Genomic DNA, 18,578 nt, shown 5'->3' with positions numbered 1-18,578 from the left:
ATTATGGGTTTTTTTTGTATTTTTCTGAAGCTGGAAACGGGGAGAGACAGACAGACTCCCGCATGCGCCTCACCGGGATCCACCCAGCACGCCCACCAGGGGCGACGCTCTGCCCACCAGGGGGCGTCGCTCTGCCGCGTCCAGAGCCACTCTAGCACCTGGGGCAGAGGCCAAGGAGCCATCCCCAGCGCCTGGGCCATCTTTGCTCCAATGGAGCCTTGGCTGCGGGAGGGGAGGAGAGAGACAGAGAGGAAGGAGGGGGAAGGGGTGGAGAAGCAAATGGGTGCTTCTCCCATGTGCCCTGGCTGGGAATTGAACCCGGTCTCCGGCACGCCAGGCCGATGCTCCACCGCTGAGCCAACCAGCCAGGGCCATTTTTTTTTATTAAAGATTTGTCTGCGAGCCAGATGCAGCCATCAAAAGAGCCACATCTCATGAGCCATAGGTTCCGACCCCTGCTTTAGTTGTTGATTGCTTCTCACATGTGCCTTGACTGGGGGGCTCAAGCCAGCAACCATGGAATCATTTCTATGAACCCACACTTAAGCCAGCAAGCTGGTGCTCAAGCTGGTGACAAGGTTTTGAGCCTGGTCCTCAGCATCCCAGGTCCACGCTCAATCCATTGTGCCACCACCAGTCAGGCGAGTCTATTCATTTTTTACATCCTACCACTAATGGTTGTCTAAGGTCCTTGCCCCTCAACTGGATACCACCTTAACTGGTTTCCTAACTTTACCAGCCCTCCAGAGAAATAAGCCAGAGAAAATATTAGATCATATTAGGCCCTTGCTTAAAACCCTTCCCCGCCCTTGGTGACTCTCCATTGCACTTAGACCCGAAGTCCTCTCCATGTCTGACTGCAGTTCTTTTGCCTGGAATTTTCACCATCTTACCACTCGATTGGCTCCTTCCATTACAGGTCTCACATATTCCATCTTTAGAGACCTTTCTTAGAACAGTATGACTACCCAACCTCCTTCATTACAGAACCCTACTTATTTTAAGGCTATTAACACTTCCAGTTTACTCACTTTCCCTACATCAATCTAAATTCCTAGAAGGGAGGGGGCCAGGTCTTTCTAACCAGAGTCAAGAACTCCCAATATTTGTCTTTATATTATGTGGCAAATGCTGATCTAAGCATTTAATCCTCACAGCAACTGTCAAGAGATTAAATAGTTATAAATTAAGGAAGAATCCAAACTCAAGGCAGTCTAAGTCTAGAGCTCAAGGCCTTTCTTTACCCCATGGTTTACTGTAGTCTAGTAAGTGGCAAGTTCAAAAACCTTAGCTCAATGAATGTGTGGGTATGTGTGTTTCTAGCAGGGAACCTTGAATCAGCCCCAAAGAACTCAAACAGTGAAACAATCAACTGACCAACCTGATTTATGATTAGGTTAGCAAGACCAGTCATTCAATCAGAAGTATAAACAAGGCCACCACAGTCCTGATAGAATGAGGTGGTACTTGCCAAAGCTGGGACAGACCAAATTCCTGCCCTGGACTCCACTGAGGACACAGCTGGTCCCAAGTTTAGCCTTTCCTGACATTTCCTCTACTGGAACTCCTCCCTTTCATTGTTGCCTCTATGCAACTCCCACCGCAATGATTCTTATCTTCTGTTTAAAAGAAGAACAAAAAGAAGCATTGGGGGAATTACTAAGTTATTTGAAATCAGAAATTTCCCCAATTCTACGTTTGAAGGACTGGCACCTGTTGTTGCTGGTTTTCATGGGAAGCCTTGTCTTGTAGTTTACCACTTCACCCCATCCTGCCCCACCCACTAGCCAAGGGCCTCTGCCTCTTCCTCACTCGACACTGCCAAGAAACCAAAATGAGACCTCATTGTTACACTGGACACACCATCAGCCCTAGAAGCCATATCTCCCCAAGGCCCTGAAAATGAAGGTGAAACAAGATGACTGGGCTAAGCGGCTTTATTAGAGAAAGCCAGGATTACAAAGGACTTAAGAGTTGGCATTGGGGCCCTTCTTCTTGCCAAAGGTGGGCACAACATTGACAAAACGCCGGTTGTACTGCATCCGCCGCTTGGCCCGACCAGTCTTCTTCTTCTTTTTCTCCTGTTTGGCCACCTAGGAAAAGGGAGGGTTTATCAGACCCTGGTTGACCTTTCTCCATGCCATCCCTCAGGCTCACCTCAGGGGAGGGAGAAGACAGACAGGCCAAGAGCCAAGGGTCTTGGCTTATCTGTGATAGGAAGAACAGTTCAAAGGGCATCACATGGCCCTGGACGCTTGGCTCAGCAATAGAGTGTCAGCCCAGGGTGTGGAAGTCCTGGGCTCAACTCCTGGTCAGGGCACACAGGAGAAGCAACCATCTGCTTCTCCACCCTTCCACCTTCTCTCTTTCCTCCTCCCACAGCCATGGCTCAATTGGAATAAGTTGGTCAGCCACTGGCCCTGAGGATGGCTCCATGGCCTCCACCTCAGGTGCTAAAATGGCTCAGTTGCGAGCAACGAAGCAACACCCCAGATGGGCAGAGCAACAGCCCCTAGTGGGCTTGCTGGGTGGATCCCAGTTGGGCCCATGAGGGAGTCTGTCTCTGCCTCCCCACCTCTCACATAATAAAATAATAAAGAAATAAAAGCTCATCAAGGCACCACAAATACTTCACTTACCTTGGGGGTCTGCCCTCTTACTTTCCCAGCACGGGCCAAGGAACCATGGACTTTACCTGTGGTGGAAAAAGAAAACAGCAAGCAGTTAGGAGACCAAGAGGGCCACACCCTGCAGAATTCTTTCAGCCTCAACTCAAGCCTTTAAAGGCAAGCTGGGCCCAATAGGTAATGAGAACAAAATTGCCCAATAGGTAGTGAGAACAAAAGAGATCTGACATTTAACCAAGAATGTCTAGTATGTTCTCTGGGTTTCACTTCAGCATTTTCCAGCCAGACCTTTTTTTTTTTTTTTTTTTAAAGACTTGACCAGGCAAGTACAGACAGGGTGACCTCAGTGTTCCAAGTCGACGCTTTATCCACTGAGGCACCACAGGTCAGGCTAGCCAGACTTTATAAAAATAAGTGAAAAGAACCTTGGGGAATCTAGTCTAATCTCCTGATTTTAGTGAGAAAACTGGAAGGGAGCAAGAATCTGGTAAATGACTGAAACAGAAAGAACTATACCGGCCTGACCAGGCAGTGGCGCAGTGGAGAGAGCGTCGGACTGGGATGTGGAGGACCCAGGTTAGAGACCTCGAGGTAGCCAGCTTGAGCGCGGGCTCATCTGCTTTGAGCAAAGCTCTCCAGCTTGGACCCAAGGTTGCTGGCTTGAGCAAGGGCTGCTGTAGCCCCACAGTCAAGGCACATATGAGAAAGCAATCAATGAACAACTAAGGTGTCGCAACGAAAAACTAATGATGCTTCTCATCACTCTCCGTTCCTGTCTGTCCTTGTCTATCCCTCTCTCTGACTCTCTGTCTCTGTAAAAAAAAACCCCACCTATACCGGCTTAATCTTCCATGAGTTTCTCAAGAGTTAATCCTGAGGTAAACAGGAAGAAGCACGCCAGATTAAGGGCACTGCTCCACACCCATTATGTGCATACAAGCAGTTTAAAGGACAGTCCTCCCTAGCTCACCTCCAAGCATGCGACCGGCTACTTCCAGAGTGGTCAGAGCCTCCACTCCACACTGGTCCAAGATAGCTTCATCCTCTAGGGGCGTTCCTGCCAGAAGCACGACTTGATCTTCTGGAGCGATGCCCTCCAGTAAGGCTACATGAGCCTACAGGCAAAAATGATGCTCATTAGCGTTCCCGCGGGGAGCGAGGTTAAAGAACAGAAAAGGACCGTACCCCGGGAGCACCGCGCAGCCTTACCTTGATTTGTGCGACAGTCTCCTGGCCGGTGACCTCAAGGGTGTGTAGCTCCTGGGCGCGGACAAAAAGCTGCATGTCGGCGACTGAGGAAAGAAATGCTTGTAAGTGAAAAAATATCCTGGGAGAGGAAGCCGAGGATTCGGTGACGGGCGGCGGACAATCGGGGGGGGGGGGGGGGTCTCACGTGAGTAAGACCCGGCCTGCCTGCCAGGGAGGTCGGGAGGGACCAGAACCTGGCTCACAGACTGTTCCCTACTGTTCCCGCGCCCTCTGACCTCGCAGCCAACCGCCTAGGAAGCCCTCCGGAACTGAGCCGTGTCTCCAACCTTACCTGATCTGCGGCCTCTACCTCTACCGCGAAGATGGAGTCGGAAAAGAGGAAGGAACAAGAGCGCACACGTCGAAGGCGATTGCTGCGCGTTACGTCACTGCTGAGCGACAGTGGCAGCCTCCGACATTTGTACCGCCCACAGCAGTCTTAGCTCCGCCCCTTTACATTTGGTAGGCGTTCTTTCGTCCAGAGAGGCGTGCACCGGAAGTGGCGGGACCAGGCTGGTTGCGCGCGCAGCAAGCTAATGTACCAGCGAGGTCAAGATGGCAGCGTTCGTGTTCCGGGCATCGTTGCGGGGCTGGAGACTCGGCGTCCAGCCGGGCTGCGGGCTACGGCGACTGGTGAGCACTGAGCTTGGAGCTGGGGGCAGAGGGCTGGGTATGAGGCTCACTGTTATTCCTTGTAATCTTGAAAATCGCGTTCCTTCTTTGGGCTGAAGTTTTCCTCATTTGATCAGGGACATCTTTTCTGTAGCTGATTGAGAAGGAAGGTGACAGGGCCTGGTGCGCGCTTCGGAGTATGGTGGTTGGAACCTGAATGGAGGGCAGAGGCAGCACATAGATTCTCGCTAATTTTTTGAAGGAATAACCCGTCCACAGAATTCACAGCTCAGCCCTCCTGGGAACCTAGAGCTCATGACATACAGGCCACTTCATCCTGCTTCCCTGTTCTCATTGTAACCCTGGGACCTATCAAGATTCCGGGGGTATCTGATGGGAGAAGTGTCTAAGAGAGCTCTTAAGGCTGGAGGATGGGAGGACAGACTCTGGAGTGTGACCTTAGGTAGATTGCTTAATGTCTTAATCTTCCTTGGGTTGGATTATTAAAAAGGTTGTAATAAAATACTGTACGTATCCTGTTGCATTATAAGAATTAAGTGAAAACACTATCTGTAAAGCACTTAGTACAGTGCCTGCTGGTATCTATATGAAGCTGAAACCTCCTAGGTAAGGGAGGATCTTGTCGGATGAGTGTGAGTAGAAAACTGTCATGATTGCTGAAAGTGCCCAATCCAGAACTAGAATATTTTACTAGACCGTTTAGAAGAAACTTTCAATACTGAAATATGCCATATTGGTCAGACTTCCAGTTAATCTGCTTTTCAAAAGTATACACACACTTGTCATTTGAGTCCCAAGACGGACTGAGAGAGGCAGGCCCTTTAGAACATTTGAACTTCTTTCCTACTCCCAACTACACCCTGACAAATGGAAGTCTGCTGCTTTCCTATCTCCAGCCATTTATTGATGCCATTCTCTCCACCTGTAATGTTTCCTTCCTCTACTTATAAAAGTTCTGTCTGTCCTGTGTTGGGTGGGTGTTGAGTGAGGTGATGGAGAGATGGTTTTTTGTTTTTGCCTCAGAGCCAGACCCAGGGACCTCCCAATTACCCCAGCTTCGTGGAGTCTGTGGATGAATACCAGTTTGTGGAGCGCCTGTTACCTCCGACCAGGATCCCAGAGCCCCCAAAGCATGAACATTACCCTACCCCCAGTGGCTGGCAGCCCCCCAGAGGTGAGCTGGCTAATAGGAATGGCATGAAAATGCAGGGAAGTACCCCTCCTTAGTGGTTAGCTGCCCCCGGCTGAGACTCTTACCCTTCAGTGGATTCAGGACTTGTGTTGAGGTCTCTCAGGTTTACCATCTGTCTCATGTTCAAGGAAGGACCCATGAATGGAGCCCTGTTTTACAAGTAACCGTCCATCCACACTGTTGGGATAGGTCTGTCCATGTAGAAAAAGTGAAGCATAGAGAGAAGACTCAAGAGCCTGGCCACCATATTTGAGAACACAGCTTGGGAGCTGGGCAGTTCTGGGTCCAAATTTGGCCCTGCTATCCATTGCCATTGTGGTCTTTTTAGTCACTTAGCTTCTCCCAGCCTCAGTTTCTGCAAAATGAAGATAAAGTACATAGTGCAGAGCCCTGCACATGGTTGGTATTCAGTGCTTGTAAATCCCTATCCCTCTGTCCATTTTAGTCTCCCTGTCCCAGAGGAGAAGGGCAAGAACCGGCCCCTTAGGGGACCCAAAGATCCAGGCAGGCATGACCTTGACTTCATTTCTTCTTGAGCACCTTCTGGTGCCAGGCGCTGTGCTGAGTTTTGGGGTATTGGTGTCCTGGCTCTATATTTTGGGAAAAAGCAGGTCTGGAGGTGGCTTTGTCGTTGGGTGCACTGACCCACTTCAGACTCTGAGAAAGGCCGAGGTAGGATGAAGCCTGGGAAAGTTTGGCTTATCAACGCCTCTCCCTGTCCCAGACCTCCCACCAAACCTGCCCTACTTTGTGCGGCGCTCTCGGATGCACAACGTCCCTGTCTATAAGGACATCACTCATGGCAACCGCCAGATGACTGTGATCCGGAAGGTGGAGGGAGACATTTGGGTAAGTGTGTGGATGGGTCAGGGTCTGACCATGAGTGACCCTTTCAGGGCTGAAGAGATGGGAGTCCTCTAGAGGTGAGTCTTCTAACCAGGACTGACTTGTCATCTTCCCTCAGGCCCTGCAGAAGGATGTGGAAGATTTTCTGAGTCCACTGCTGGGGAAGACGCCTATCACCCAGGTCAATGAGGTGACAGGTACCCTGCGGGTCAAGGGCTACTTTGACCAGCAACTAAAAGCCTGGCTCCTAGAGAAGGGCTTCTGAGACCTAGCTGAGCAGCCTGCATGACGGCGTCCCCCACAGACTGGAGTCCAGGGGACCTCAGGAGGGAGGTGGGTTTTGGAACAACTAGGATCGGGGGTACAGAGACCAGGGCTAAGGGCTTGGGTGGGGTAGAGTGAGGACTAGGGCTTTGGAGCAGCCCTTGCTTGCATAAAGGGGAAGCGGGACCATCTGCACAGGTGCTAGCACTGGGGTAGGGCTCTCGAACACTGCAGACCCACTAAAACAGCCAAGCTAGTGGAAGGCATTAGTTCTTGTTCCCAGCACTCCCCGTTGCCCCTAATTTTGGTCTGTTTATGCTCTTTTCATTGGAGTTCCTTGGGCTCAGCTGTTTAAATTCTGGAGGCTGATGATTGCCCTTCTGGTAGAAGCAGTAGCCCAACGAAGTGTAGGGGGGTGGCACAGGACAGACCCATTGGGCACATTCCTCCCTTGCTCCTCAGACTCACTGCTGCAGACATTCTCAAGGTCAGACCTGGCTTGGTGGAGGCTATGGAGAATACAGATGACTGACATGGGTCGTGGATGTCTTCAGTTCCAAGTGCAGTCCAGTACTGGGCATGGGCACAGCATGTCCACATCAGCCCCTGGGCTCATTCTTTCTAACCAGGGAGGGGGAGAAGGCCCACTGACCTCTGCTCTGTTCCAGACCAGAGTTGGGCATAATTAGGTTTCCAGCTCCAGAAATCTGATTAGCTGTAATTGGTCTGCCCACAAGGGGGTGCCTGGGAGCTCCTAGCATTCCAGCACAGGGCAGTGCTTCCCGGCTTGCTGACCTGGTATCAAGGCTGAATGGGGGCCTTGCAGGCGGGAAGATGCTGGTCTTTTGCCTCTGCCCCCAGCCAGTGGCCTGAGTTACCACCTCCACCCAGCATCAAACTGGCTAAGACAGGGTTCAGAACCTTTGTGGGACTTAGTTTCTGCATCTGTAATATGGGTACATCTTAATAGTTTAAGTCTAGAGTCTGAGCAAGAAAAAGGAACCCGACTCACTGATCCTATGACACCAGCTCTACCAATTGTTAATGCGAGTTTTTATTTGGCTGTATATACAATTTAAGCTATTAAAATTTATACAATATTTACAAATTAAATAATCATTTGAAACTCTCCAGCAACTCACGTAACACAAAACCCAGGGGAAGAAGACAGGGACAGGCAGGCCTGGGCTCCTGTGTTCCCTTCCTGGCCCCGAACCTTTTCCCCACAGGAAAGACCAGGAGCCTGACACTCCTGCTCCTCGGGTCAAGCATTCAAATTCAAAGACAAAATTTAGGCCAAAGAAAATAGCATGGAAGTAATTCCAATTCTTCTAAACTCTAGAAAAGTTCTGAGTTAAGAAGCAGCCTTCCTTAGACTCTGGGGCTTGCAGTGGTTCTGGAGCAGACCAGCCTCAGCCTGGACTGAGGCTGGGCAGTGGCTGCTGGCTGAGACCAGGCATGGTCTCACTTTAGACAGCTCCAGGGAGGGAGGGACCTTGGGGGGAGGGGCAGGGCAGTGTCCCTCGCTGCCCTCCTGCTTCTCCGCCCCCAGGCGCTCCTTTCCCTGAGTTGTGTGGTTGCCGGTAAGACATGGAGATGTCACAGGGCATAAGGGACACAGCCACCACCACAGAGGCTTCCTGGGAGTTTAGGGGAAGAAAAGGATATTGGTACCAGTCTTAGTTGGTGGACCAAGGAGCAAGTTCCTGGCCTGCCCCCCGCTCCTTCAGTCCACACTTGGGCATGGGAGCTAATACTGTTCGGCACTGCAGCGTGACTCCACACACACAAGCAGGGCTCAGAGGGGCCGCCCCTTCTCCCAGAAAGGGCACGGGACAGAGAGTTGCTCAGAGGCTGTGCTGTTCTGCCTTCATGGACCCAGAGAACACAGGGCTGAAGGGTTGGAGAAGAAGGCTGGAACTGACCCCTAGTCCCCATGGCTGCCCAAGACTGTAAGGGCTGGAGGCCATGGGGCCTCCACTTGGCCTAGGGGATGCCACCTCCTCTGTCTTGGAGCTGGGGATACTACACCCTGGTACAGGTAGAGAGGGAGCTGGCACTTGATGGCAGGACACGTTCCAGCAAGAGCTGCTCAAGAGAGTGGGAGCGGGGCCAGGGCAGTGTCAGTGGGCAACTGGGGACTCCAACTTCTGCAGCCGGCGACGGCGGAGCTCTGCTGTGTCGGGCTCCACATCCTCAGGCAGCTCCTCTGTGCTCACGGCCTCGGGAGCTGGGGACAGACAGTCAGAAGTGGAACTCAGAGAAACCCCTGCCCTGCCCGGCCCCGTGGGCTGACCACAGCTACCTGGAGGCTTTTCAGGTTCAGTGGCTGCTGGGGAAGCTCCTGAGGATGGGGTGGTGGCTTCGGAACTGGGGACGCTGGTGGAGGAGGCAGCAGTGACAACTGTGGGGCCAGTCTCCTCGGTGGGGTTGACTGAGGTGGCAGGCCGGGGGGGCCTAGGAAGAGAAGGGACAAGAGGCGGGCCCAGCTTTGGCATCCTGGCATGACGGCAGATTCTGTCTGGTGAGCCTTGCAAAGTCGAGTCCAGAGCCGATGTGCCTCTGCAGCCCCGTGACCATCAGACACGTGAACACATGTAGGAATCCTTGTGCTTCTACGCCACAGATTGATTGTGAACCACTTGCAGGCAGGGACTATTCACTTGACTCTGCAGGCTCCACCCTGAGGTGAGGCCCCTTATTGGGACCTGCTAACACATTCCACTGAATAAAACAGCACTGGGTCTCAGGCTCGCGCTCCCCTCCACACACCTGTGCTGTCATTGTTGGGTGCCAGCCCTTTGTACATGTGACCTGTGAAGAGTAATGAGAACCCCTTCTATTCAAATAAGGTAACAGTGGTCACAAAGCACATGCGTGATGGGACCAGGACTTGAACTTAGCCCAGGCTGGCTCCAAGTGACTTAACTTTATTCACTGTCTCAGATCTGGGGCATTGATTCCTAGTTATAGGAAGATCACTGGCTGTCCATGATGAACTGAAACGTTGAGAATTTTAAAAAGGCACTAAGAACCCTGAGACTCAGGATGTGCTTACAGATAGGTGGCCTGAACCACAAGGTATCACAGGGTGGCCAAAGAGGAAAAAGCCAGGAGCCACCGCTCGGAGCTGTGTCCTGGCAGCTCCATGCCCCTGCCACCCCCGCCCCAGTGCCCTGCACTGACGTACCCCAAGGAGGCGAGCACGGTGAGGTACTGGTTGATCTGCAGCATGGCAGCGTCCAGCAGCGTGTGGATGTTGCGCAGGCTCTGGAGCCGAGCCTCCAGGTGCTGCCGCTCATGGCCTTCCAGAGCCCGCAGCTCCTCCGGGGTCAGCCCAGCAAAGCCGGCAGGGGGTACAGGCATTGGGGGGAAGGCTGGAGAGAGGCAGAGGCTCAGCCTGGGCCTGACCCCCCACCCCCAGAACCACCCAGAGAAGGACCCTGCTTACCAAAGGGTGGCGGCAGCGGCATGCCCATCCAGGGCGGGGGGAAGGGGAAGCCCGGGGTGGGGGCAGCCTCAGAGGCAGGGGCAGAGCCAGGTGCCGGTGCAGAGGCCGCAGACGCAGCTGTGCTTGTGGCTGCTCCACTGGGCCGAGAAAGAGCTGCTGAAGAGCAAGAACAGGAAATCGGTGAGTGCTGAGGGGCCCTGCTTCCACCCCGCCCCCTGGGTGTCCCAGTACCCAGAGGCTCACCTGCACTGGTAGATGGAGGGGCCACAGCCTCTCCTGAGCTGGGGGGAGGCGGAACAGGTGGGAAGGGGCCCATGGGGGGCCACAGCGGGAACATGCCTGGAGGAAAGGGAGGCAGGAGGCCCTGGGGGACTGCAGAGAGAGGACAGGAGGTGGTGAGAAATGGTCCAAATCCCAGGCAAGGAGCTAGATGTAGGAACCGTGTCCTCTGCTCCCACAGGTCCTCTCTGCACTCAGCACTGATCACACATGACCATCTACATTTCTTCCTGTGACTCCCCTGCCCCCCTGCTCCAGCCAGACTGAGCTTCCAGAGGGCAGGGACTCTGGATTCTCCTCAGTGTTTCCCATACCCACCCAGCCCAGGGCAAGCACACAACAGTGTGTTAGATGACCAAAAGAGGGGCCACTTACAGTTGGGAGGCTGGGGCAGGAGTGGTGGGGGGTGGGGCGCAGGTGGTGGCCCCTGATCCGCAGGCTCAGGGGGTGGTGGTGACTGCGTTGGCAGTGACGCACGAAGGACATCCATACGGCAGGTGGGGCAGGTCTGCTGCCGCTGGAACCAGGAGCGCAGGCAGCTGGGAGTCAAGACCAGGCAATAGCCAGCAGGTCCCTAGAGGCCTGCGTCCCAGAGCGCATCCCCCAATTGCAGGCACCCGGAGCCCTCCCACCTGGTATGGAAAATGTGGTTGCAGGGCAGCCTCTTGGCACCAGTCACCATCTCTTCACGACAGATGATGCAGACATTGTCCATTGCCTGAAGTTCCTCTGGGGTGGCATCTGGGTACCTGGTTAGGACAGGCCAAGGACATGTCAAGACCAGAGCTGGAGGCAGGAGGACCAGAGCTGGGCCAACGCTTAGAGCATCTGGGACAAGCCCACTTACAGTGTGTTCATGTTGCGAATAGCTCGGCGAGACATGATGGCATCTGTCACAGCTTTCTTAAACTGCCTGGAAGGACAGTTTCAGTGAAAACCAGAACCAGGAGGGGAGGGATCAGATACAGGTGGAGGGGGAGGGAACAGATAGAGGTGGGGAACGTACTCAGACGGGGGCGGGGGGGGGGGGCACAGCTCAGCTGGGCTCACCTCATGGCCAGGTACATAGGCCGGATGGCGAACAGAGGGAAGGTGTGCACCTTGATCATGATGGTCATGAAAGCCATGTAGAGCAGGACCTTGATGAAGCCTGGAGGGAAAGGGTGTGCAGAGAGCAGCCGGTCACAGGGCCTGGGAGGCGGAGCCGGGACACCAGGGCAGGGCAGGGCAGGCCCAGGCTCCTTTCACCTGTAAACAGCTCTGTGTAAAGCATGTACACGGCCTTATTGTCCCAGGGGTTTTCGCTCTGGAGGTCCACGGAGTGCAGCACGTACTTGATGAAGATGGTGAGCACCATAGTCATCAGGATGGCGTACTGGAGGGAGGAGGGATGGGGGGCAATGAGCATGCAGCCCCCTTCCTTGCTCCAGCCACAGTGCTGCCCCCAGGACTCTGCACAGCAGGGTGTGATAGTACAAGCACAGCCTTGCACAGTTGGGGTCTTCCTACCTCCTCTACTCACTAGTTGGTGTGACTTTTAGCAAACTACTAGACCTCTCTAAACTATAAGTTATTTGTCTATAAAATGACAATTAACTGTTCCTTTATGATGATGCTTTGCTGATTAAAAGAGATATAGGTCAAGTGCTCGGCACGGGGCCTGGCATACACTAAGCACTCAACAAAGTGAGCTGTTGTCAGTGAACACATCCTCCTCTGCCAGGGACACACCTCCCCGGTTGTCCAGCAAGCTGATTCCTTCTATCCAACAACAGCCAGTTTCTAGGGCATCAACTTCCAGGGAGCTTTCCCTGAGCGCCCGGTCAGGGCTCCTCCTCCACGGGCGCCTCTCTCGGCACCTTCCCCACTCTCCCAGGAGTGTGTAGAGGGCTGGCACTGCCCGAGGGCTGCCTGCTCCCTGGTGGTCCCCACGGGGCTGGCTGCAGAGCACGTGCTTAGTAAAGGTTCGTTGGGTTATTCAAGGCCCATGCAATGCCCCCTCAGGCTAGTCCTCCCAACCTCCGAGCAGTTTTACCTCAAAGCCAAACACCAGCTGCACAGAGGCCCCCCGGGTCAGGATGCTGTGATAGGCATGGCTGACGAAGAGGAAGTCCAGGATCCCCAGGAGGAACATGAGGGCTGTAGGGACCCCCCCGAGTGGGGGGTTTGGAGGAGTCAGCCCAGGGCCTGGCAGCCACTTGCTCTAAGACAGCTCCCACCCTCAAGCCCACCATGGTCCCAGCCTCTAGGCAGGTGGGCACACACCACTGAACCCAGCCCCCTGGGACCTCCAATTCTGCCAAGCGGGGCACTGGGCAGCCCACACTCCAGGTGAGGAGACCAAGAGCTAAGGGGCCAGGCAGCTGAGAAGCTCTGGAGTGGAAAAGGGCAGAAATAATGCAAATTAACTTCCTAAATTATCTTTCCCGTACAGCTGTGGCCGAGGGGGCAGCCCGTGCTTGAGGGTACAGGCCCACGGTTAGCGGCTTTTCATGTTCTGTCCTCTGTGCTCCCTCCCTGCCCCTCCCACAGGTCTCACTCACAGATGATGCGGCAGTGAAAGAGCCAGGAGATGTTGGGGCTGCGTTCCATCTGCGACAGGACAGAGAGGGGTCCGTCAGGAAGGCTGGGCTCACCTCTCACCCCCAGTCCAGCCCTCTGCAAGCCTGCCTGCTGGCCACTCTCCGGCTTCTGTCTGCTCCAGCGAACCCCTGACCCAACTCACAAAGTCCACGCGGTCCTCAGCCAGCCAGTGAAAACACTTGAGGAAGAGAAGGAGGGTGAAGAGCGCCACAAAGCGGGGGCTGAAGTCGTCCCGAAAGACAGTGAAAGCCAGACAAGTCTCAGTGACAGCATACCAGGAACGTTCCAGAAGGTGCTGGGGGATGGGTAAGGAATTACGTGGGACTCAGCCATTCTTCTTGCCCAGCTCCCTGGCCCTCACCTTTGGGGCCACAGACATCTTACCTCCATCTCTGCTGCCCTCAGCTGTCCAAAGAACACCTTGCCCATTACCTTGCCCAAGAGGAAAACAAGAACAAAGGCCTGGATGTACAGGACCTAGGAGAAAAGAGAGGCTGTGGTTGAGGTCAGTTCCGGCTTTGCTCTGCCTTCCGCTCATCATTCAGGAACCTCCCCACACCCCCATCTCAATTTATTCAAAGTCAGGCAGCTGGTGGCAGCTTCACTTCTCCCTTCCTCACCTGACCCCGGGCCCAGCCCCTGTCTCAAGCAACCTCCTCCTTCCCTACCGGTCCTTCCCTCCCTGAGCCCTCAACTCACTGCCATGCTGGGGCTGGACTTGGTCAGGTACACCACAGTGGGGTAGAACTGGTGCTTGAGGTAGTAAGCATGAGCCACCACTGCCCCAGTCAACGCCAGGCTGGCCGCCATCATGACTGCGGTGCGGAACATTGCCCTGGCCTGGAGACCTGCGTGGGGAAAGGAAAGAGTCACTTGTGTGAGGCCCATATGGTGCAAAACCTCACCAGCGCCTGAAAGGCAGAGTCGGTAAATAGGAGGAGAACAAACTTCATTTCACCTTAAAGTCACATCACATCAAGAATAGCATATGCTCCCCCATTTTACAAAAAGAAAACTGAGACTCAAAGTGATGAAATGATCACACTGACGCAAGCCCTGGAGCCTGGGTCAGCTTTGTTTCAAATCTAGGGCTCCTTTCTCGGCGCCTGCCAAGCCGCCGCCCCTGGGGAGGAATGAGGGAAAGCAGCAGTGTTGCAGGGGACAGTTGTCACTGCCACTAACCCCGAAGTGAAGGTGCGTTGGCATGCAAAGACCTCTCCAGAAGCGGGAACGTGCGGTCTGGACTGGGAGAAGCCAGGGAGCTGGGAGGCGCAGCCGGGCAGGCGACAGCGCCGGTGACAGCTCTGCCAGGGTGGGCAGCTCCGACACACGCCCCGCGGAGCGGGCGGGTCCGTCAGTCTGGAACCCTGGTGCCCCCAACCGCTGGGACAGTGTCAACTCGGGACACCGGAGAAACGGCCGGCCACTAGGATGTGGTGGCGATACTGAGAAGGGCCCGGGTCGCCCCGCGATCGCGCACCTGGAAGCGCCGGGAGCTGTAGCCGTCGCCGACGGGGCTCGGCCTCAGAGAGAGCGGCCACGCGGCCGCCAGAGGTCTGCCACCAGCTGACAGGCCGAAAGCGGGTGGCGGGCTGAGGGTCGCACCGACCCCGGAGACCTCAAGGGCAAGATCCAGGTCCTGACTCCAACCACAACCCGGGCCTGACCCCAGCCCACTCACCAGGAGCCCAACGCCGCGAGCCCGCTCAAGCCCCGCAACTGCAGAGGCGTCCCGGTTAACAACACTCCTCCACCCCCTGCGAGCCGGAACTTCGAGGGTGAGACACCTCATTTCCGGAGGCGCGGGGCGCGGCGTGGATCGTACCAAGTGCGCCCTTCCCCGGTGCGCATCGCGTGCCTTCCGTGCCGCTGGAAGCAGTCGTCCCATCACGGTATCTGCGGTTCGGCCCTACACTTCGAGGAAGAGATGCCCTAGGTGGCAGGAGCGGAATAGGACAAGCCGGGGGGTGGTAGGATTCCCCCTGTTTATCAGTCACAGATGGTATCGTCGCCGCCGCTGAGTGGCCTCTGCCTAGCGGAGGACTTAGGCTCTCAAAGCGGCTGGAAGGTGGAGCGGGCCGTACCACTTGGAGGGTGGAGAATGCGACGGATAGACATTACAGGCCATAGACAAATGTTTTAGAAACTCATTTCAGGGGACTCACAATAGTTTGAGAAATAAGGTGATTTCTGGGAAAACTGGATTCAGAAAACGAAAAACTTGTCTCTTCCACGATCACCCCCAAATTGTGTGGGAGTGAGTTGGATCTCCGTGGCTGCTATTGATTGGTCGAGATAGAGTTACGCGGACCTATAAGAAAAAGAAATGAAATTTGCTAGCCTATAGGAAGTGAAAAGCAGGTGAGCGGTTGCTAGGGGCGGAAGGCCTCGTTGCCTAGGACTAGGTCTAACCTCAGTGGGCGGAGAGTGGGGCAGGTGCTGTCCGTGGGCGGGTGGGTTAACTGTGTCTGCCTTTGGGGAACGTTTGCTGTATCACACAGGGGAGGAGCAGTCACGTGTGTCTCGGGCTGAGAAGGCAGACCTTTAATGCTGGCTAATCTTGGTATAGGAATGTCCTGTGCGAAAGGATTGACTTCAATGCAGTATTCCCACAAGTCTTCCCTGCAACTTTGCTATCCTTGTATTGTTCGGTTCTGGGCCATAGGTACATCTACCTCTCGTCTCGTACTGTCCAGTATTTCAGTTTGTGTCTGGATCGCCGCCAACCCAGTCGTTCATTGGCAGAATGGAGCTAATGCACCAGTTTGTGCCTTGCAATTTTGTCATCTCATTTAACTATCAATCATTAAAGTATATTAGCTAGGTGGTGCTATCCTCATTTTATGCGCTGGACAGCTGAGGTCCAGAGATTTAACAAGACTGTCCTGGGATTGGCATTGAGTTCTGACCTTTAGACTCAGCCACCTTCACCACCAATTTTTTTTAATGGCCAATAGGCACATTATGGGTAGGCAAATCAAAACCGCAGTGAGATACCACCTCACACCCACTAGGATATTATAATTAAAAAGACACATAATGGCCCTGGCCGGTTGGCCCAGCAGTAGAGTGTTGGCTGGTCAGGTTTGATTCCAGATCAAGGCACACAGAAGAAGCGGCCATCTGCTTCTCCACCCCCTCCTCCTTTTCTCTCTCTCTCTCTCTCTCTCTTCTCCCTCAATCATGGCTCGATTGTTTCTAGTGCATTGACCCCTAGTGCTGAGGTGATAAAAATAGCTTGGTTGCAAGCATGGCCCCAGATGGGCAAAGCATCAGCCCCATAGTGGGGTTGCCAGGTGGATCCGGTGGGGGCACATGCAGGAGTTTGTCTAGCTCTTCTCCTCTCACTTGGAAACAAAGAAGAAGAAGAAAAGACACACAATAAGTGTTAGGAAGAATGCCCAGAAATTAGTACTCTCTTGCATTTCTGGTAAAATACTTGTAATGCAGATGCTTTGGAAAATAGTTTGGCAGTTTCTCAATAAGTTAAAGTATGACCCAGAAATTCCACTCCTAGGTACATACCCAAGAGAATTGAAAAAATTTGTTCACACAAACACGTGTACAAGAATGTGCACATCAGCCTTATTCATAATAGCCAATAGATGGAAAAAACTCAAATGTCCATGAGTGGGTAAACAAAATGTAGTATCTCAATACAATGGAGTTTATTTTTTATGTTTTTAGATTTTTTAAAAAAATTTATTTTAGAGAAGAGAGAAGAGGAGAGAGAGAGAGAGCAAGAGAGAGAAAACGAGGAGGAGCAGAAAGCATGTACTCCCATATGTGCCTTGACCAGGCAAGCCCAGGGTTTCGAACCGGGCTTGTGTTCCAGGTCAGTGCTTTATCCATTGTGCCACCACAGGTCAGGGTATAATGGAGTATTATTCATCTGTAAATGGGAATGAAGTACTGATACATGCATAACATTGAGAAACCTTAAAAATATTGTCTTAAATAAAAGAAGCCAGACACAGACCCTGGCCTGATGGTTCAGTGGATAAAACATTGACCCTGCTGGGTTGCAGGTTCAATCCCTGGTCAGGGCACATACGAGAAGCAATCAATGAGTGCACAACTAAATGGAACAACTGAATGAAATAACGAGTTGTGGCCCTGGCAGGTTGGCTCAGTGGTAGTGTTGGCCTGGTTTTTGGATGTCTCAGGTTCGATTCCCCATCAGGGCACACAGGAGAAGTGCCCATCTGCTTCTCTACCCTCCCATTCTCACTTCTTTCTCTCTTCCTCTCCTGTAGCCATGGCTCGATTGGAGCAAGCTCTGGGCACTGAGGATGTCTCCATGGCCTCCGCCTCAGGAACTAAAAGAGCTCGGCTGCTCAAGCAACAGAGCAATGCCCCAAATGGGAAGAGCATTGCCCCCTAGTGGGCTTTCCCCAGTAGATCCTGATCAGGTTGCATGCAGGAGTCTGTCTCTCTGCTTCCCCTTCTCTCACTGAATAAAAAAAAGTTAATACTTCTCTCTCTGTCTCTTTGTCTCTCCATTCTCCTCTGTCTCTCTTCTCTCTCTTGTCTCTCTCTCTCCTCAAATCAATGGAAAAAATATTTTTTAAAAATCCAGACACAGGCCCTGGCTGGTGGCGCAGGGAATAGAGCATTGGCCTGACATACGGACAACCTGGGTTTGATTCCTGGTCAGGGCACACAGGAGAAGCAACCACCTGCTTCTCACCCCCTCCTCTTCCCCCTTCCTTCTTCCCCTCCCTCAGCTAGTGGCTCAGTTGGTTTGAGCATTGGCCTTAGGTGGTGAGAATAGCTCTGTTGGTCTGAGTGCATCAGCCTTAGGCTCTAAAAATAGTTTGGTACTCAAGCATACTCCAAAGATGGGGTTGCTGGGTGGATCCTGGTCAGGGCACATGCAGGAGTCTGCTTCACAATCCCCCCTCCTCTTGTCTAAAAAATAAAAAAATCCAGAAACAAAAGACCACATATTGTATTATTCCATTTGTTTTAAATGTCCAGAATAGCCAAATTCACGTAGACAGGAAGTAGTTAGTGGTTACTAGGTGCTGGTAGAGTAGGGAGTAGGACATGACTACTAATGGGGATGGGTTTTGGGGGGTAGGGGTGGTGATAAAAATGTTCTGGAGGCCCTGGCCGGTTGGCTCAGCGGTAGAGCATCGGCCTGGCATGCGGGGGACCCGGGTTTGATTCCCGGCCAGGGCACATAGGAGAAGCACCCATTTGCTTCTCCACCCCCACCCCCTCCTTCCTCTCTGTCTCTCTCTTCCCCTCCCGCAGCCAAGGCTCCATTGGAGCAAAGATGGCCCGGGCGCTGGGGATGGCTCCTTGGCCTCTGCCTCAGGCGCTAGAGTGGCTCTGGTCGCAGCATAGTGATGCCCAGGATGGGCAGAGCATCGCCCCCTGGTGGGCAGAGCATCGCCCCTGGTGGGCGTGCCGGGTGGATCCCGGTCGGGCACATGCGGAAGTCTGTCTG

The 18,578-nt window shown here is 53.5% G+C and overlaps 4 protein-coding genes across 6 annotated transcripts in view; 2 read left to right on the top strand and 2 right to left on the bottom strand.

Annotated features, from left to right (window-relative positions):
- Window positions 1-1,922: 1,922 nt before the first annotated feature.
- Window positions 1,923-4,300, bottom strand: FAU (FAU ubiquitin like and ribosomal protein S30 fusion). Its single transcript, XM_066358510.1, has 5 exons — window positions 4,168-4,300; window positions 3,837-3,919; window positions 3,598-3,742; window positions 2,640-2,695; window positions 1,923-2,093 (listed from the first exon to the last, which is right to left on the bottom strand). The coding sequence occupies exons 2-5, from the start codon at window positions 3,909-3,911 to the stop codon at window positions 1,968-1,970; spliced, it is 402 nt and encodes a 133-aa protein (XP_066214607.1). The 5' UTR covers window positions 3,912-3,919; window positions 4,168-4,300; the 3' UTR covers window positions 1,923-1,967.
- Window positions 4,301-4,348: 48 nt separating this feature from the next.
- MRPL49 (mitochondrial ribosomal protein L49) lies at window positions 4,349-8,221 on the top strand. The gene is made up of 4 exons (XM_066358428.1): window positions 4,349-4,508; window positions 5,532-5,682; window positions 6,425-6,549; window positions 6,665-8,221. The coding sequence occupies exons 1-4, from the start codon at window positions 4,431-4,433 to the stop codon at window positions 6,809-6,811; spliced, it is 501 nt and encodes a 166-aa protein (XP_066214525.1). The 5' UTR covers window positions 4,349-4,430; the 3' UTR covers window positions 6,812-8,221.
- On the bottom strand, window positions 7,843-14,944 carry SYVN1 (synoviolin 1). 2 transcript variants are annotated; one of them, XM_066351073.1, is made up of 16 exons: window positions 14,805-14,944; window positions 13,823-13,971; window positions 13,508-13,600; window positions 13,266-13,418; window positions 13,084-13,132; window positions 12,576-12,679; window positions 11,789-11,915; window positions 11,591-11,690; window positions 11,388-11,453; window positions 11,173-11,289; window positions 10,916-11,079; window positions 10,505-10,633; window positions 10,262-10,417; window positions 10,001-10,187; window positions 9,116-9,267; window positions 7,843-9,040 (listed from the first exon to the last, which is right to left on the bottom strand). In XM_066351073.1, exons 2-16 carry the CDS (start codon window positions 13,952-13,954, stop codon window positions 8,934-8,936), a joined length of 1,836 nt encoding a protein of 611 aa, XP_066207170.1. In that variant the 5' UTR covers window positions 13,955-13,971; window positions 14,805-14,944; the 3' UTR covers window positions 7,843-8,933. The 2 variants fall into 2 exon arrangements, with proteins under 2 accessions (XP_066207170.1, XP_066207255.1); XM_066351158.1 differs by having other exon boundaries at window positions 10,262-10,414.
- Window positions 14,945-15,395: 451 nt separating this feature from the next.
- Window positions 15,396-18,578, top strand: part of SPDYC (speedy/RINGO cell cycle regulator family member C) — a 41,362-nt gene continuing 38,179 nt past the window's right edge. For both annotated transcript variants that reach the window (XM_066357841.1, XM_066357883.1), the window contains exon 1: window positions 15,396-15,484. The gene's annotated coding sequence lies outside the window, so the exon portion shown is untranslated. The remainder of the gene's footprint in view (window positions 15,485-18,578) is intronic.

This window comes from Saccopteryx leptura, chromosome 1 (genome assembly GCF_036850995.1).
Source record: "Saccopteryx leptura isolate mSacLep1 chromosome 1, mSacLep1_pri_phased_curated, whole genome shotgun sequence".
Classification (NCBI taxonomy): Eukaryota; Metazoa; Chordata; class Mammalia; order Chiroptera; family Emballonuridae; genus Saccopteryx; species Saccopteryx leptura.
Note: the sequence above shows the minus strand (reverse complement) of the source record. Positions and strands in the feature narration are given on the sequence as shown.

Bases quoted from the DNA above. Each gene is read 5' to 3' on its own strand.
- FAU (XM_066358510.1), bottom strand. From the start codon at position 3,911: ATGCAGCTTTTTGTCCGCGCCCAGGAGCTACACACCCTTGAGGTCACC. The intron at 2,696-3,597 runs GTGAGCTAGGGA...TTTCCACCACAG, and splicing joins AGCCGGTCGCATGCTTGGAG to GTAAAGTCCATGGTTCCTTG. The intron at 2,094-2,639 runs GTAAGTGAAGTA...CCCTTTTCCTAG, and splicing joins TAAGAGGGCAGACCCCCAAG to GTGGCCAAACAGGAGAAAAA.
- MRPL49 (XM_066358428.1), top strand. From the start codon at position 4,431: ATGGCAGCGTTCGTGTTCCGGGCATCGTTGCGGGGCTGGAGACTCGGC. The intron at 4,509-5,531 runs GTGAGCACTGAG...TTTTTGCCTCAG, and splicing joins GCTGCGGGCTACGGCGACTG to AGCCAGACCCAGGGACCTCC. The intron at 5,683-6,424 runs GTGAGCTGGCTA...TCCCTGTCCCAG, and splicing joins TGGCTGGCAGCCCCCCAGAG to ACCTCCCACCAAACCTGCCC.
- SYVN1 (XM_066351073.1), bottom strand. From the start codon at position 13,954: ATGTTCCGCACCGCAGTCATGATGGCGGCCAGCCTGGCGTTGACTGGG. The intron at 11,454-11,590 runs GTGAGCCCAGCT...CTGTCCTTCCAG, and splicing joins CCTATGTACCTGGCCATGAG to GCAGTTTAAGAAAGCTGTGA. The intron at 10,634-10,915 runs GTAAGTGGCCCC...CTCTCTCTGCAG, and splicing joins CCTGCCCCAGCCTCCCAACT to TCCCCCAGGGCCTCCTGCCT.